At 35.1% G+C, this 18,501-nt stretch overlaps 1 protein-coding gene and 1 long non-coding RNA gene across 2 annotated transcripts; both read left to right on the top strand.

Moving 5' to 3' along the window:
• The first annotated feature begins 2,019 nt into the window (after positions 1-2,019).
• Positions 2,020-9,258, top strand: LOC119777865. Its single transcript, XR_005279984.1, has 3 exons — positions 2,020-6,868; positions 7,939-8,164; positions 8,731-9,258. It is a non-coding gene; the product is annotated as an uncharacterized LOC119777865 (long non-coding RNA).
• A 2,950-nt stretch (positions 9,259-12,208) lies between these two features.
• Positions 12,209-15,772, top strand: LOC119777867. The gene is made up of 9 exons (XM_038276873.1): positions 12,209-12,698; positions 13,901-14,009; positions 14,108-14,211; positions 14,309-14,581; positions 14,776-14,869; positions 14,996-15,063; positions 15,146-15,364; positions 15,457-15,522; positions 15,608-15,772. Exons 2-9 carry the CDS (start codon positions 13,901-13,903, stop codon positions 15,770-15,772), a joined length of 1,098 nt encoding a protein of 365 aa, XP_038132801.1. The 5' UTR covers positions 12,209-12,698.
• The last annotated feature ends 2,729 nt before the right edge of the window (positions 15,773-18,501 follow it).

Raw genomic sequence — 18,501 nt, 5'->3', positions numbered from 1 at the left:
TTCAAAATTGATGGCCCCTGGTGCCACACTCTAATCAGCTAATTAACTCAAACCACCTGCAAAAGCCTTTAAATGGTCTTTCAGTCTAGTTCTATAGGCTACACAATCATGGGGAAGACTGCTGACTTGACAGTTGTCCAAAAGACGACCATCGACACCTTGCACAAGGAGGGCAAGACACAAAAGGTCATCGCTAAAGAGGCTGGCTGTTCACAGAGCTCAGTGTCCAAGCACATTAATAGAGAGGCGAAGGGAAGGAAAAGATGTGGTCGAAAAAAGTGTACAAGCAAGAGAGATAACCACACCCTGGAGAGGATTGTGAAACAAAACCCATTCAAAAATGTGGGGGAGATTCACAAAGAGTGGACTGCAGCTGGAGTGAGTGCTTCAAGAACCACCACACACAGACGTATGAAAGACATGGGTTTCTGCTGTCGCATTCCTTGTGTCAAGCCACTCTTGAACCACAGACAGCGTCAGAAGCGTCTTGCCTGGGCTAAAGAGAAACAGGACTGGACTGCTGGTGAGTGGTCCAAAGTCATGTTCTCTGATGAAAGTAAATTTTGCATTTCCTTTGGAAATCAAGGTCCCAGAGTCTGGAGGAAAAGAAGAGAGGCACTTCATCCACGTTGCTTGAAGTCCAGTGTAAAGTTTCCACAGTCAGTGATGGTTTGGGGTGCCATGTCATCTGCTGGTGTTGGTCCATTGTGTTTTCTGAGGTCCAGGGTCAACGCAGCCACATACCAGGAAGTTTTAGAGCACTTCATGCTTCCTGCAGCTGACCAACTTTTTGGAGATGCAGATTTCATTTTCCAACAGGACTTGGCACCTGCACACAGTGCCAAAGCTACCAGTACCTGGTTGAAGGACCATGGTATCCCTGTTCCTAATTGGCCAGCAAACTCTCCTGACCTTAACCCCATAGAAAATTTATGGGGTATTGTGAAGAAGAAGATGCAATACACCAGACCCAACAATTCAGAAGAGCTAAAAGCCACTATTAGAGCATAACACCTGAGCAGTGCCACAGACTGATCGACTCCATGCCACGCCGCATTGCTGCAGTAATACAGGCACGTTTTCCTGAGTTTTTGAATATGCGAAGTCCCCGTAAAATGCGTTCAAAGTGCTACAAGAATCGTAATAATAATAATAATAATAATAAGAAACTTTCGAAATACAATAGGCCTTCGCAGCGCTTTGCTGCTCGGGCCTAATTAAAGCCACAAGTGGCATTGAGCGGCCCTCGCAGCTCGCACCGCCTGGTATGTTGCGATCGCGGGAACCAAGCGACCTCCACCTCCACGCTCCTTCCCAGCCTATGCTCCTGCTCTTCAGCCTATGCCTGCTGCTGCTTCTCTTCATCGTCCCCCTCCTTCTTGTTCTGCTGCTGCCACTGTTTCTTTTCCTCCTCCTCCTGCAGCTTCTCCTCATCTTCCTCATCCTCCTGCTAGTGCAGCTTGTCCTCATCATCCTCCTGCTTCTGCTTATCTTCCTGTGTCTCCTTGTCCTACTCCTGCTGTCGCTCTTGTTGCATCTCCTTCTCCTCATTTAGTGGTTGCTCTTGTTGCATCTCCTTCTCCTCATCCTGCTGCTGCTTTTTCTGTTCATCCCCTGCCTACTGCTGCTTCTCCTGATCCTCTTCATCCTCCTTATCCTGCTTCATTTAATCCTCCTTCATTTTCCTTCTGCTGTTTCTCATCCTAATCATCTTTCTCCCCCTGTGCTCCTTCTCTTCATATTCTTCTTCCTGCTGCTACTCTCACTGCATTTCCTACTGCTGTTTGTTTCTCATTATCACTATCCTTCTCCTCCTCGTAAAAGCATGGCTTTGGATGACTGGAGTTAACAGTTTGATGCTTAGCAACGCCCGCATGCTCCCATGTAGAATCATAATTTAGATAACTTTTAATTTGCTATGACTATAGTCCATGTAAAGCTAATTTGAAGTCTCAAACTCAAAAAGAAAACCAAGAGCCCTTCACTCAGATATGTCATTACCTAAAAAATGAAAATGGTATCTTTGATTCAAAATGTCCCATTTCTTGTTGGGTGTGGACCATGGCTCCAATATACTTTTTTGAGCATTAGTCATGTTTGTTGTTTTTTCTATTCATTTTCTTGCTCCTCATCTTTTTGGAGCTGCCAGTCTGTCATCATTCTGCTGTTGTTGCTTATTTTGCTGTGTCTTTTGTCTTCCTTTTAGGTTTTAATTCAGAAAAATGTGAGTTTAAAAGATTAAAAGGATAACCATTACCTTCTCACACAGTTCCTTTCATGGCCAAGCCTTTTTTTTAACAGTTTACAACATCAAACAGGTGGGCCTGGGAGGATGCAGGTAACAAGATAGTGTGAATTGACCAACTGGCTGGATTGAAGTCATACTATTGTGTGATTGTGACTTGAGGTCATAAAAGTTTATGACTCTTCTGGTTGACTCACAGCATAGAAAATAGCATCCTCTTTCTTTCAATGTTTCATATGTTCACACAATAATTTTATAATTATCAGTCTAACATTTCTTCTTGACATGCTCTTGCTGTGTCTATTCTTCTTATCCTGCTGCTGTTCATGCAGATTTTCCTTCTCTTCATTCTGTTGTTGCTGTTTTTTTTTTTTCATTTCTTGCCTGTTGCTGATTCTGTTGATTTTCTTTATCTTATTATTTTGTTTCTTTTTTTCATTCTCCCCCAGCCATCAAAATGAGTTTATTTTTATGTTTGGATGTGTGGAGACATTTCTGCTTTGGTTAGCTAGGGTTAAACTAGGGACAAAATAATGTTGCAGTCATTTCAGTTGGTGGGTTTAAAGTGATGTCCCCACATGCAATCTAAGCACTTAAGTTGTAAATTATTCTAAACAGGTATCCTTATTTACATTTCTTTATTAGTGTTCATGTTATGATTATATGTTTATGATTTATATTTTTTTTAAGTTTTAAAAATGTATAATTTGGTAATATGTTGGTTTACTTAATGATGCCTCTTTAACCTATCACTCTTAGTTTATAATTTTAAAGGTATTTTTAAATATCTATAGAATATAGATTGTTGAAGGATGGAGTTCAGAAGGTAAGCTGCAGCAGAGCTGTAAACTATCATTAATCAGTGTGACCCCCATTTTATGATTTTATTTCATTTTCTCTCTTTTCTTCTATTGTACAGAATTTGTTAATGATATCTCTAATGTTCTGATTTCTCTTATTTTTTAGAGTAGCTTTGTCTTGTCTGGTCCTGTTTGGCTGTGACTCCATCCTGGAGAGAAACATCGGATGTGCTGCTGCCATCAACGTTGTTGTCTGAAGATTGTACTGTTTTCCAGTGTAGTCATGTTTTTCTGACTGTGACTGGCTGGATGTTCTCTTTTCATCCTCTATTATTGGAGCTGGCTTGGTGCTTGTCTGTCTGGCTGTGTGTTTCTTGGACGTGGCTGCCTTTTACAGCTGGTTTTTGTTTGTGTTTTTGTGTCCTTGAATCCCAGTGGGCTTCAGCAGATGGCTGTTATCACTGAGCCTGGTTCTGTTGGAGGTTCTTCCTGTTAAAAGGGAATTTTCCCTTCTCACTGTTGCTATAAGCATGTTTAGTTTGAGGGATTGCTGAAGAGTCAATGAGTTGATGCAATCAACTGGTTTTTTGTAGACAGGAAAGTTTTAATCAATTTTACTGTGTGATTTGGTTAAAATGTTAAGTGCCTTGAGATGACTTGTGTTTTAAATTTGCACTATATAACTGAACTGAATTGAATTGAATGTCTACATTGAATAGTGTACTACATGAATGAATTTCCACATATATTATATGTGAGTTATTTTATAATGTGCAATTTAGTCTCAGTGAAGAGTTAAAACAAAGTAAATGTAATGTTGTGGGAGTAATGAGAGCACTTTATTGTCAATAAATGCTCTGAAGCCTTTTCAACAAACTGTCTTTTTTTTAATTTTTGAAGTACTCTGGGTTCCTTGAGCCATCTGTGTGTAAGTTAGCAAGGTTATAAGCATCTTCATTTATATTTGTGCTTATGTTTTTTATGTTATGATATATTTTACATTCTGTATTTAAATATCAAACATATCTTCAATTTAATCATAGTTATGTTACCATCCAATTTAACCAGCAATAATTTAAATCATATATTAGTAGTAAGACATCATATTTGACTAGTTTGTTAAATGATATGTTTGTAGTGTGTTTAGTGGTGCAGTCTGTGAGACAGGATCTTCAGTATCAATATAGTTTTGTAATGGTTTGAAATGCTTCAAGATGTTTCATTAATCCACCACTTCTATATATGATAAATGAATGTTAAGTTCATTTGATAAGATAGATAGATTAATTGTATTATATTTATATTCTATATAAAAGGAATTTTTTATTTAAAATTTATTGAACATATAGATTAGGTTTGCTTTTCAGGTTTTATTGCAATGTAAGCAGCATAGTGAATATAGGCTGTTCAACATCTGCTTTGGATTGTACTGGTAATGTACTGAACTTGATCATTTCAGGCTTTGTTGATGGATGGATTTTTGAAGGTAAGGTGGAGCAGACCTTTAAAGACAATAATATGGTTCTTTTATCAGTTTACATTGATCTTCTCCTCTTTAGAGTATGTATTCTTGATCTTTTGACAATCATGGTTTCTTTCATAATGCTATTATTATTGATTAAAAGTGTATATTGTCTTACAATGTTTTTTTATCTTTGCTATATTTGGTATTGCTTTTTATTAAGCATTATATTACTTGATTTTTAATCCTTAGTAACAGTGTGTAAGAATGAATCACATGGGTTATAAAGAAGAGTATGTATTTTAGTTAAACTGTGGGATAATATTGAAATCTGTAACCTACTATGTCAGCAAATCATCTATTGTAATTAGTGGCATGTTTTATAAGATTTTCTTAGGTGCAGTATGAAGATAAGCGTATTTGATTAAAAAAGATGTGTACTTTATAGAAGTTTGTAAGTTATGAGGTGTGATGCTTTTATCAAAAAATATTAGAGCAGAAGACATTGCGTGTCACATGAGACCTTTTTAAGATATGGAGGATTTTGATGCAAAACATGGAAACAATACATTTTCCTCAGTTTATTTTATTTTCCTTCAATCCTTTTTGAAAATGGATTCACAGTTGTGTTTTCAAACCTGTTTTTTATATCCAGGTATTCTTTTCTTTTTATGTGCACTTGTTATAGTCAAAGAATTGAAGTAGGTGTTCTTTCATTGCAACAGATTGATGTTCAAACTAAGTTTGGTTGTATAGTTGTAGTTATAGGTAAGCTGACAATCACCGTCTGATATGGCATGTACTTTGTTATTTTTAAAAGGTAAATTGCTTTATAAGAAATATGGTATTTGATTGTGTTTACTATTAGGTGATATTACTGACTTGACTTAAATTGGTCAGTCCTATTTTATGGAACACAGGTAAAGTAAGTTGTTGTTATAAATGGAAGACATTTCATAGATATGGGAGGAATGAAATTTTTTTGTCAAGAGTGTCATTTTAACTATAGGGAGTTGAAGTATTGTTATATAAGATTACAAAAATAAAATAATGTGAGACAAATCAAAATGTTTCTACTTAAGGTTGAGGGGTTTTAATATGGCAGGTCAAAGTGTATGTGGGATTGGATACAGTTTTAAATCTAATCTCATATAGCAGTAAATTAAGATAAAATATAAAAGATAGTGCATAGGTATTGTTGTTGGTTTTGTTATGTCAAATGTTAACTCACTGAATCACATGGGCATGTGTAGCATTTCTGTTTAAATATAATTAATATATAATAACTTAAACTTGGGTCATAGATTATTATGAACAAAAAAAATAGTTTTAGTTTTTTCTCTTTTCTCTGTGAAATCAAAGTAAAATATGGAATCCCACCTAATGTAGGGAGTATTTGTAAAGCATTTTAAAACTAAAACATAGTATTGTTTATGTAGTTTAAGAGCAGTTGATGTAAATAGTAATAGTGCTACAATTATATGGGTAAATCAAAAATAATTATCTAAAAAGAACTGTTTAAAGTTTTTTAATGTATCTCAAAGAAAACTATGGTATAATTATATTTTATTTCTCTGGATTATTTTCCTTTTATTTAATTTGTTGATTTGTAACATTGTAACACCAAAAATGTTTTGTGTGTGATTGAAGAGATAAAAAGACACATATGATAAAAGATTTTTTTCAGTATTTAAACATTTCTTATATTGTGAGATTTTTGTTGTTCTTTTTTTAAGTGAGGGCATTTTAGCTTTGGTTCTATACTTAGGCTCAACTGTTGCTGGTTTATGGATATTACTTAGTAGATGGTGAATGCAGGTGTAATAATGTGTCTCATATTATATTTGAAAGCTTTGCAACAATTTTGCATAAATTTAAGGATTTTTATATGAATTTCATCTCAAGCAGTGTTTATTTTTGCGAAAAATTGTTTAAGATTAAATTGTTATAAGTGTTATGACAAAAGCATTTGTTTATTGCATTATTGTATTATTTATATAATAAGTCCTAATATAGGAGCTTGGAAAGAAATTTTTTTAACAGGTTTATTAGATGTGTCAGATAAATTGTTTTATTTTGAAATGTTTTTGGTTGAGGTGATGTGTTTTTCAAATTAAGTACCGGCCATCTTTAGGTAGCTATTGTAGAAGGAGCGTCGCATCTAAGAAGTTCAGTCGGACTGAAAGCTTGTTGTAGTAGGTATTTTTTTGTTGAATCATTTGTGATTTCTGCATTTTGGTTATGTTTAATTAAGAATGTTTCTGTATTTTCTAGGTCATGGAACATTGTACTCCACAGAAGTTTCCCAAATCTCCCGTGCCGGAGTTGGAAGCTTTGAAAGTTGAGGCGCAAGTTTCTTGTGTAAGTTATGCTAGTTTTTTATTTATATATTTTTTTAAAGAACTGGCTGTACCATATATCTGTGAGAGGCAAAGTTTTTAAGTTGAAGTAAGCATAGTTTATTTGTATATTCATTTCAGACAGTGACACATTTATCATAAAACGTTTTTTATTTTTTTTAATAGCTAACATAGTTGATATTGTCAAAGGAGGTAATTCTTGCCTCATAGTACATTATTTTAGTTTGGTTAGTGACACAAATTTCCATGAAACGTTTTTTTTTCTTTTAAACGTTTGTTGCTTATTTCAGAGGACGGAGGAAATGTTTGACTTCATTTCCCAGAATTCCCCACTCGCGTTCTCGTTGCTCTTTACGCCAACCCGGAAGTAATTACTGGCATGACCGCGGGGGTTTCTGGTGTATTAAATAATTTATAACAGTGATATTTCAATTGTTTATGGGATGTTTATGACCATAATGTTACATAGAAACAGATTTTCGCATCGCGCTGCGTCTGTAGGCTTTAACTCACGTCATTTCTTTATAGGAGTAAACGAACTATGCTATTATGCAGGTGTTATATCTTTTTTTTGCATAAATCGAAGTTCAAGCCCTTCATTTATGTCATCAGAGTCTGTGTAATATATAACTTGAAAATGTATTTCTTTTAATCTTTATAGTGAGTATTTAATTATTTTATAATATAGTAAGTAATAAAATAAATATATATTGTACAATGTAAAAGCAGTGTTTTAAAAGCAGTATACATGTTGTATTTTGAAATCTTTATGTTATGTTAAAATTGTTTTAGGTGGTTCTGAGGTTAAATTTTTTTTTTTTGTTATGATATGTATTATTGTTATTAGATGCTAATCATGTTATCTAAATCATTAATGTTATTGTTATTGTTGAATATAAAAAACAAGTTCTAGTTATTGTAGTATAATAATTGTTTGTTCCAAATCAAAACTGGAGTTGTTTTTATTTTTAATTGTTTCTAAAACGGAGCCATACCACAAAGTGCATCAGGCTTCTGAGATGTTTACTTTTGTTTTAATGTTATTCATATGTTGCTTTTTGTTATTTGCAGTACCTTATTGGTGATGCGGCGGTAGCAAGGGAGGAAGCCTTCGGGAGAAATTGTATCACCTACAATAAGCTTCTCGAAAGGCTTTTTCGTAGTGAGCGTCAGCGGAAGGCGCAAGAGCAGCGGGCCAATAATGCGTTCTGCCAGCTCAAATTAAAGGAGCAAGAAATTGTAGAGCTGAAGATCGAAAGAGAAGGCCTTCAGCTGGCTCTTGCCTTTTCTGAAGATGGTATTGGTTTTATTTGTTGTAATTGTTATCATATTTGAGTGTAAATTTTTGTATGCATCATGGCTAGTGTTTTGTTTGAGTCACATTTTGTTAATGATATATATTATTTTTTCAATTTTTCTTTGCAGCTTCATTGTCTATTCTTTATTTGCATTTATGGCCTGTTTTTTTTTAGGCTTGGGCTATTATTCAATATTTTCTATTGATGCATTATCAAATAAAGAAGGGATACATTAATATTTTGGGGGGGTGGGCAGGAATAAATTATCCTGATTTAAAAAGTTTAAGAATCACACAAATAATACTAAGACAGAGATTAATTATTTAGTAATGTAAAGAGTGTGACTATGTGGTATGGCAGTAGTTTATATAGCTGTGAGTATTTTTTTATTTAAGGGAAGACTAAGTGGCTTGAGAAAAATAGATTTTTATTTATGTCAGTAATTGATGTGTAATATGTATTGATACAATGATTGTTATTAGAGTGAAGTACATATATGATTATATAGACTGTGTTTTAAAGTTGTATCTTAAATAAGTAATAATATTTTTTCTACCTGAAACAGTTTCAGAAATGATGGAGCAAGAGGGAGAAGAATCTGTGGAGCCTGAAATAATGCAAGAAGAAAAGGAGGCTTAATTTTATTTTAGATAGTTAATATGTGTGATGTTTTTTTGCTGTTTGTTTTTATATCTTTAATTTTATTTAATACATATTTTGTTCTGGCTTGAAATGTTCTTTTTTTAGTAAAGTTGTTTTTTCACTTTGAGTCTTGTGGTATTTCATTATGCTGAAATTTTATGTGGTTTTTTGCTTGGTTTAGTTGCTTCTAGTGAAATATTTAATATGTAAAATAGGAGTATGAATTGTTGATTAACAAATATCATGATCTTTGAATTTTTTCCTTTATATATATGTATATATATATTTTTCAAAGCATCAAAGAGCAACTATAGAGTTGATTAGCATGTAGTAAAACATTAATGTTGTTAGGATATATGATTTTACAAATTTATTTAGATTAGTGGAATATTTTAAGGGAATTGTACTTCATAATTGCAAGTTAATTTATACATATTACTAAGAAAATGTGTTTTTTGCCAGCTGTTACAGTGGTATGCTTAAATGCATGTAAAAGCTGTTTAGCAGTGATTAAAGGGAAGTATTTGAAAGTATTTTTTTTTTAGATTGATAAAGTGAATTAAGATAGTGGTAAGTAGGTTGAATTACTAAAAGACTTGAATTTAGCAATATTTTGACTGTCTTTTTACGTTGTTTGAAGTTAACATGATTCAGTATGCTTGTGGTGGATCAAATTTTAGCTATGATATATAATAAGTATTTAAAAATATTATTTTTCTTTTTGGATAAGGAAGGAGGCACTGTCAGACCATGCATTTTTAAAATTGTAGGGCAGCAAGCTAGGTTTACATTAATTATTTCATTACAAAAACCAGGATCTCATGGTTTCAGTGAAGTTTCTGACCCACAGTAAGTGGTAATATTTGGATTTATTGGATTAATAAACATTTAAAGCAATGGGTTTGTAAGATTATGTCATTGTGCATGTATTTCTAAGTATTTATTTATTTTTTGCTATTATCATACCGGAAATATGAGGGGTGTCTTAAAAAATCACCTATTATATCACAAAGACACATATAGATAAATGACATATATATATATATTAAAGAAGCAAAGAGCAACTTTAGAGTTGATTAGCATGTAGTAAAACATAAAAGTTATTATGATATATGATTTTACAAATTTAATTAGATTAGTTGAACATTTTAAGGGAATTGTACTTCATAATTGCTAGTTAATCCATACATATTAGTAGAAAAATGTGTTTTTTGCCAGCTGGTACAGTGGAATGGTTAAATGCATGTAAAAGCTGTTTAGCAGTGATTAAAGGGAAATATTTGAAAGTATATTTTTTGGAGATTGATAAAGTGAATTAAGATTATGGTAAGTAACTTGAATTACTAATAGAGTTGAATTCAGGAATATTTGGCTGTCTTTCTACTTTGTTTCAAGTTAACATGATCCAGTATGGTTGTCGTGGATCAAATTTAAGCTATGATTTTAATAAGCATTTCAAGAAATTATTTTCTATTAGTATAAGGCAGGAGGCAATGTGAGATCATGCTTTTTTTTAAATTGTAGGGCATCAAGCTAGGTTTACATTAATTAATTAATTACTAAAACCAGTATCTGATGGTTTTAGTCAAGTTTTTGACCTACAGTAAGTGGTAATGATTGGATTTATGGGAATAATAAGCATTGATGGTGATGGGTTTGTAAGATTATGTCATCTTGTATGTACTTCTAAGCATTTTTTTATGTATTTTTGGCTATTATCACACCAGAAATATGAGGGGTGTCATAAATCATCACCTATCATATCACAAACACGCACATATATATATATATATATATATATATATATATATATATATATATATATATATATATATATATATATATATATATATATATATATATATATATATATATGTTGTTTTTTTTTTTAAGCTTAATCATTTCATTTAATGGTCCAGACTGGATATAAAATTATTTTTTGTAATGCAAACATGGTGTTATATTATGCAGATGGGTACTATGAGTCAAGTTGAAATAAAATAATGTCCTATAAAATGATTTTATTGTTTTAAAAAATGTTGTTGTCATTGAATTTTTATAAATATTTTTAGAAATATAATGTATATATTTTTTGCATTTATAATTCATATTTATTTAAATGTGGGTTATCTATTTTTTTTATATATGTAAACTGGAGGTTAATTCCTGATTATAACGTTATCTGATTGGTCTGTTTATTTTCAAATCTTTTCTAACGGGCGGCTTATGTGCAGTCTGATTGGCTGATGTGCTTGACGCAACGCTATTGGTCAGTCCAGGTGTTCAATATATTGCGTTTTTGCCGGAGGTAAGTTGTCTCTAGTAGACTCGCTTTACGGGAGTGCCTCACTTTCATCTTAGGAGCAAAAAGCAGAGTTCATATAGAACATTTGCATTTTTCTCTTAAGCCTTGGATTTGTCGACCGCAGGATTTCATTTCTCTGGTGGTAAGTGTGTTTAAAAGTTCTTTTTGCGCTTGTATTGCTGTGTTCCTTAGGGCATTGGCTATTTTCTGTAGAAGTGCATTTAGTCTGTGCTGGATACCATTGAGGTTATTTGTCTGTGATTGTGGTGTACTAGTTAGCCGAGGGGCTGATGCTTTCTATTTCTTTCTTTGTTGGCTTCTATTGCCGAGGGCGAGGATGTTGTGTCTTTGTTTGTTGGTGTGCTTCTATAGGGTAGTCTTGCTACGGCTGTGTGGTTTGTAGCTAGCGGATGCGCCGTAGCTCGTTGTGTCTTTGTTTGTTGATGAGGCCGAGGTTCGCTGTGGGTGTATGTCTGGTTGTGCTAGCTAGCGGTCTTTGTCTTTGTTTGTGGAGTGGCAGCTAGCACATGGACTCGAGGCTATTTTGTCCTCTGAGGCCTCGTCCACACGAAGCTGAACACTGGCCTTAACGCACAAGTTTTTCATCAAACCAGCCTCTCATTCATACGAAGCCGGCGTGTGGGGGTATGTAAAGGTTTTTTTTTCTGTTTTTTTTTATTCAGCCTTCAGAGTGGGAAGGTTTTAAACGCCGTTTTCGCTTTTCCATCTTTAAGCTCTAACCGCAATTTTTTTTTACACGCATGCGTCATAGCGTCGCGTCTAAGCACGTATGCGTGACACCGTATCATAACAACAATGGCGGCGTCCTGTGTTGAATGGTTGCTGCTAATGCTACTCGGCCTGCTTTCGGGTTTACAACAGAATCTTTTTCTTCTGGAATATCTCCAGGAAGAACAGAGCAATATCGACGACATAGTTGAACACCAGAATTTGTCTGAACCACGAAAATGGAGCCGCAGGGCAACCATGTATAAATATTAGTGCGCATGCCCAACATTTCGTTGCCTGTTTTAGCTTTGGCACCACAGCGCCACTTACAGGCCTGGTATTCATTTTGCAGCGTTTTCAGGCATTCGTGTGGACGATCACATTTATTTTACGTCTCCGTCTTTATGACAAACGTTCTGGAAATTATTAGCGTGTCAGTAGTAAAATGAGGAATGCAAATTTTTTGTAAAATGTAGTAAATTTAAAGCAGCTGTATTATGGGACTGTTTATAGTAATATATGTCGGGAGCAGATTGTAGCATTAGATGGAATTTAATGTCTAATTTTTTTTGTGCAGTTCCTTTAATCTTAAATATTTACATTAAATTAATGTATGTTGGTGAAATAACCTTATTTGTATGTTATGAGAATGTTTGACAAAGGTTGCTTAATTATAATAATATGTAATCAACAAAGGTTGGGTGTTTGTTTTTTTTTTATTGTAGACTGACTTTGAGGGAGCTTCAGCTGTCTTAAAGGTTTCACCTGAAGAGCAAAAAGCAGAGTTCCAAAAGAACATTTGCTTTTTTCTCGTAACCCCTGGATTTTGTCGACTGCAGGATTTAATTTTTCTCGAGGTAAGTGTATGTAAAAGTTCTTTTTGTGGTTGTATGGCTGTCTGTCTTGGATTGTGCCCATTAGTATTAGCTTTGGCTGTCCTAGCTACTGTTTTTGGTGCAATGAATGGGATACTATTGTGTGTGATTTCTGATATCAAATCTATGGACATTTCCATGTTGTAGATTTAAAATAAGAAAAAACTTCATTTAAGAGTGATATGAGGAATAGGAAAAAAACAATAAAATATATTTTTCCGATATTCTAGTGTTTTATTGCCATTCAACTGTCACAGATATAGAGCTATGAAATGATTCTCTGCATTTAACTTATCTCCTTGGGGAGGAGTGGGCTGCCATTGTGCAGTGCCCAGGGAGCAGTGTGGGGTTAAGGGTCTTGCTCAGAGTTGCAAGCTGTGGGATTGGGAATTGAACTCAGTCACTCAGGATTCTAATCTCTATAACCTAATCACTAGAGATTAATCAAGATCACTTCCATAATCATTATAATGTGTAACAGAAATGTATTTTATCTGATTAAATACTAAAAATGCTCATTTATATTTTTTTGGGATATTATTGGAGGTAGTAGCAATAACTGCATATGAAATGAACTTTATTTGTCTTTTACTCCATTTTCAGATAATGCAGATTGTTTTTGAGTTTTCATACAGACTACTATTCATGACAAAAGTTTACATATCCAAATTTAGTCATGTAAAAGATGTATTTTTTTTAATGTAAATGAAAGCTCAGCATTCGGTTCTAAAATGTCTTTAAATGAACCTTTGTTAAAATGGTGCAACATTGTGATGAAAGATTGTGGGAGTCAATGGTTGTACAGTCATACAACCCAAATGCTTTTAGTAGGGTTTCATATTTTCCAAAAATGTGCTCAAAATTATATCTAATTAATGCAGCTGTCCCTCTTTTATTTTTGTTTCTGCTTAAAAACAGATTTATGAACCTGTCACTTCATGTAATGATAGCAGAGAAAATAATTTCCCAGATATCTAGAAGCTCTGATTTTGTCTGTTCAATCAGAAATCAGATATGTGCTCATTTAACTTGTGACTGGGTATTGTGTTTTGTGATTTATTGTTCTAGCTTTGCACTTTTGTGGGTGATCATTTCTCATATGCGGATGAATAAACTGTTTAGTTGAAGGTTATCTTTTCTTTTTATAGTTCTTTAAAATATGCTTATTTAATGTACATTTTCAGATGCCTCGTGGCAGGTCTCATCGTAGATCTGAGGCAGCTCGTAGGCGACTTGAAGTCACCCGAACTGAGCGCATAGGGATACAGCAACCTTCTGTCGATTTCGTGCCACGTAAGTATTTTTTAATGTAGAGTTCCTATTCTGTAAATGTTGATTAACATTGTTTTAGCAAAAATACATTTTTTAATAGTTCTTATGTCTTTTAACAGTTGGTGGTACAGGAAAGAGACACAAAGTTATGAAATGGGAAGCCAGTTTGGTGACGCCTCACCAACACAAACTGGTTATTCCTGATGGGAGCCCTGATAAGCAAGTATGTTGAATATTATAAATATATTATGAAGAAATATCTTTATATTTCTATCTGTTTTTAGTGAGTTTTTTCACATTTTAATGTTATTTATTTTCAGTTCATCCTGGTTATCGGTGCCTCCCATCTGCGGTCATTTGCAGACGGCATCGTTCGTATGCCAGCCGGTCGCTTTGTTTTCGGATTCATGTCGACTCCGGGAGCAGCAGCAAATGACCTTCGCCTAGAGGTACTTAATGCTGAAGTATCTCGGGAGCCTGATGCAGTTTGCATTCTGGCTCCGTCCAACGACCTTACAGCCAGCAACACGCCAGAACAAGCGGGACAATCCTTTGAGAGGTACCTGAAGGCTGTTCTCAGTCGCTGGCCAAAGGTGAGTGTTGTGTTCTCTGAACAGAAGTATTTGCTTTGGATGTATATAGCTTTTGTTAATTCATTATGGTTTTATACTGTCTTTACTGTTACTGTATGTTGTTTAATTTATATAAACTTTTTATAAATTTGTGTAGCACTTTGTGACCCTGGTCTGTGAAAAGTGCTATATAAATATTGTTACTTACTTTTCAGGCTTTCTGCATTTCAATGGTCCCGCGTCTAACGGAGTCTGGGGAGAAGGTGAACTTCTATAATCAAGAGTTCCACCGCAGGGCGAAACGTCTGGGTAATTATAGAAATCAATTTTTCTCATTTGATTGTGGTTTCAAATATGTATTTAAAATAACTTCATGAAGTCTGTTACTGAATCATCTGGAATTGAGATGTTCTTTTTCATTTCATGTTTATTCAGGTGTAAGTTTTACATCCATCGCTGAATACTACCCCCGGAGCCGTCGCCATCTGTGGTGCCGTGATGGTGTAAGTGTAAACTAATTTCAAACCGATTAAATTGACATTATGGAATTTTTTTAAAGTTAATAAGTATTTATTCATGTCATAGATCCACTTAAGTGATGATCACGGGATGCCACTTCTCGCGGAGCTGATTTGGATGTCTTCCTATCAGTTCCTGGAGACACCAGCACTGCCGCCACCAGTGCAAAGACAGGTGTCTCATCCATACACCCCGAGATTTGTGCCCCGTTTGGTCTTGAAGGGTGTGGAACGTCCACCTCCTCCACCCCCTTCTGAGTGGACGTCTGTGAAATCCGACAGGAAGGTGAGCGTTTACTTTTAACTGTAAGAATGATGTCCTTATGGTTAACCCTTGTCAGAAACTGTTTCAATATGTTTATCTGTTTGCCATTACAGAGGAAACACTCTGGTGAATCTGAGTCGTCCTCGGCTTCACCCAGCAGCAGAGTGTTTCATAAGCAGGTATAGTTGATGTTACAGCTTATTAATATTTAGAAGGGTTGATGGTATTTAAATTTATGGATTTTTTGTTGTATTTCCTGAACAGGCGGATGGCACTTCTGTGGCTTTGAGGGAGTGCTTCATCCCACTAAATCCTGTGCGGTTTTCAGAAGAAATGTTGGTTGCCATGGAAAAAGTTTCTCCATCGGCTCTTGGCGATGTTCCCACAGGCAACGTGGTAATTTTTAACAAACTATTAACTATCAGATAAATAGTTGTTGGTTTTTATAAATGATAATGAATATTGTTTTTGTAGTTTTTTCAGAGACCTGTGAAACATCGCAAGAATCCAGCTGTCTTGAAGACCAGGCGGGTTAGACAGCAGGTTTGTATAGCACAATTAATTTATTTAAGGACCTGATCAATTCAATTATAACAGATCTTTGATCCCTATGTATTTTGTTATATATAGGATTCACCCATGCCGTGCATGACAGACACTGCAGGTGTGGAGCCCCCTCCTCGTAAGAAGAAGGTATCAATTTATTTTAATTGAAATTTGTTATGAAGTTTCCACTGTTGACAATAATGATGCATATGAGTCAGTCAATTGTGTTCTTTTGGTATTTTTTTGTGAAATTAGTTCATCAGATGTAAAAAAAATTTCTTTAAATTGTGATATAGGCAGAGACGGCACATGACAGGGTGCTTGTCTGTGATGTTCAGCGTTCTCCCTGTCCTGGGGAAACGTCCGAGGGTCCTGCTGCTGCTGCTCTTTCTCCTGTTGCTGGTGCGATGCCTGGTGGTGCAGCAATCCAGGTATGTATCTGTAGTAAGTTTGTTAAAGAACCATGCCTTGTTAAAAATTTAGCATTATATTTGGGGTGAGTAAAGGAACTCTTAAAGGGAGTTAGACAGAGCAGTCAATTTAAGATTCAGGTAACCTGTTGATGCAATAATAAATATTGTGTTTTTATAAATAGTACAGAATATGATGTTATGTTTATCATAACATTTCTATATATCACTGTTATTAATTTTATAAAGTATCTTTCTGTAAATAAAGATTTTTTTTTTTTATCACTTTTTGGAGTTGCTAGCTTTGATGAAGTTTGTTAATTTACACAACATTTAAAATGAAATGCAACAAATAAAATCTGATGTTTTCATCATACAGGTATGTTTGTTCTGAAGTTTAGGTTGGTTACATGGTGCATGATAAATGGTCTGTACTTGTGTAACGCTTTTCCAAGTCAACAGGCTCTACACAATATTATATGGCAAACTACATCATAGCCCACGCTGTCCTGGGTTTCAATGACAGAATCGAGGCTGCCGTCACTGGTGTCCTCGGGCCTTCTGACCACCATCAGTTTACAATTCATAAACTTCAGCATTTTGAAAAATAAATTGATATAAGTGACATGTACATAGCAAAAGTTATTGTGTGGTATTGAATAAAAATATGTTTTGAATATTGTGTTTATTGCACTTGGGAACATTTTTCCTTTATTCTAAAGGGGCCTGCGGAGGGGGATGTTGGACAGCGCACTCAAACATCAAAAGGTCAGGCTGTTAATCTTGTTTCTTGTGTTTGTTCAGAGGGGATGCCGTTGCCTCTTGTTCCAGGTAGGTTGCTGCAGAATCCTAACCGTTTTCTGAATATTAAAAAGGTAAGTGGGTGTAATATTATAGCTGCAATAAAACACACCATTTTTCCCGTCTGCACTTGGAATTCATCAGATGTGGATGAAATTGTTGTTGAAGGTTCAAAGTTTGCAGCCTTTGTAGCTAGAAAAGGGGTGGACGTAGATGATGGCCTGGAAGTGTGCAAATTGGTAGAACAACAAAGAATCTTTGGTGGAGTGTTCAAAGCAGAAAGTGGTAATGTGGTTTGTTGTCATTTTGACTTTGATAAGAATGTGGGATTAAGTGAGGTGCTGCAAGCCTGTTTGAAAGATGGAATGTGCGTTATTGAGTTTAAAGCTGCAACGATCTTGGTTATCAGGCATCATGATTACTTTGTAGTTGTTGACTGTGCAAAAAGGAATTCTCAAGGAATGTCATGTGAGTGGGGAACAAGTGTCTTGGTTTTCAACACATGTTTAAATGATTTGATTTTGCACATATTAAATCTAAGTGTGTCCTTAAACACATATGTTTATAGTGTTTGGAGCATTTCTGTGGTGTGCTTGTCTGCTGACATGGATACATGTGCAGCAGATGTTACTGATAGTGAAACCGAAGATGGAGGACTTGGTGTTGCAGGTCAGGAGATTGGTGTTGCAGGCCAGGAAGTTTGTTCTGAGGTTGATGTTGTGGCTGGCGAGGCAGTTTGTTCTGAGGTTGATGCTGTGGCTGGCGAGGCTGTTTGTTCTAAGGTTGATGCTGTGGCTGGCAAGGCAGTTCGTTTTGTTCGTGGATCATTCCATCAAGGTGATGAACGATTTTTGTACAGTGGAGTTCAGTGTACAGCAGTCAGTGCTGTGGCTTTAATTAAGCACAAAATTAACAGTGTTTTCTCATGGCAGTCTGACACTTTGGATAATGTAGTTGTGTTAGGTGATGAGCTTTACACAAATTTACGCAAAAGAAATGTGATTAGTGGTGAGAATTATCTCCTTTCAGTTTTAGACTTGCCTGAGCATGTGGATGTTGAAGGGCATACGTTTCAACTGAAGTTGGGGGACTTTGTTAGTGGATACGTAGAGAGGACTGATGTTGCGGTTCCTACACTACAGGAAGGATTAGACAAGTTATGCACAAAGTATGAAACATGCTTTATAATAGTGAATGACAGTACTTGTGCTCTCATTAGTGATAAAGGACGTTATGCTTTAGTTGACTCCCATTCACGTAACTCTGATGGGAGGGTTGTTGCTGACGAAAAAAGCATTGTATTGTATTTTAGCAGCCTTAAAGATGTATTTCATCATCTTAATACTTTTGCTGGACAGTCTAATGTAAGTGGCAGGGTATTTGAAATTAGTGGTGTTTCTA

Source organism: Cyprinodon tularosa, unplaced genomic scaffold (assembly GCF_016077235.1).
Source record: "Cyprinodon tularosa strain WSP-4 unplaced genomic scaffold, ASM1607723v1 ctg1284, whole genome shotgun sequence".
Lineage (NCBI taxonomy): Eukaryota > Metazoa > Chordata > Actinopteri > Cyprinodontiformes > Cyprinodontidae > Cyprinodon > Cyprinodon tularosa.
This window is presented reverse-complemented; position numbering and strand designations above follow the sequence as displayed.

Coding starts and splice junctions, on each gene's coding strand:
- LOC119777867 (XM_038276873.1), top strand. CDS start 13,901: ATGCCTCGTGGCAGGTCTCATCGTAGATCTGAGGCAGCTCGTAGGCGA. Junction 14,010..14,107: donor TTCTGTCGATTTCGTGCCAC/GTAAGTATTTTT, acceptor GTCTTTTAACAG/TTGGTGGTACAGGAAAGAGA. Junction 15,064..15,145: donor ATCTGTGGTGCCGTGATGGT/GTAAGTGTAAAC, acceptor TTCATGTCATAG/ATCCACTTAAGTGATGATCA.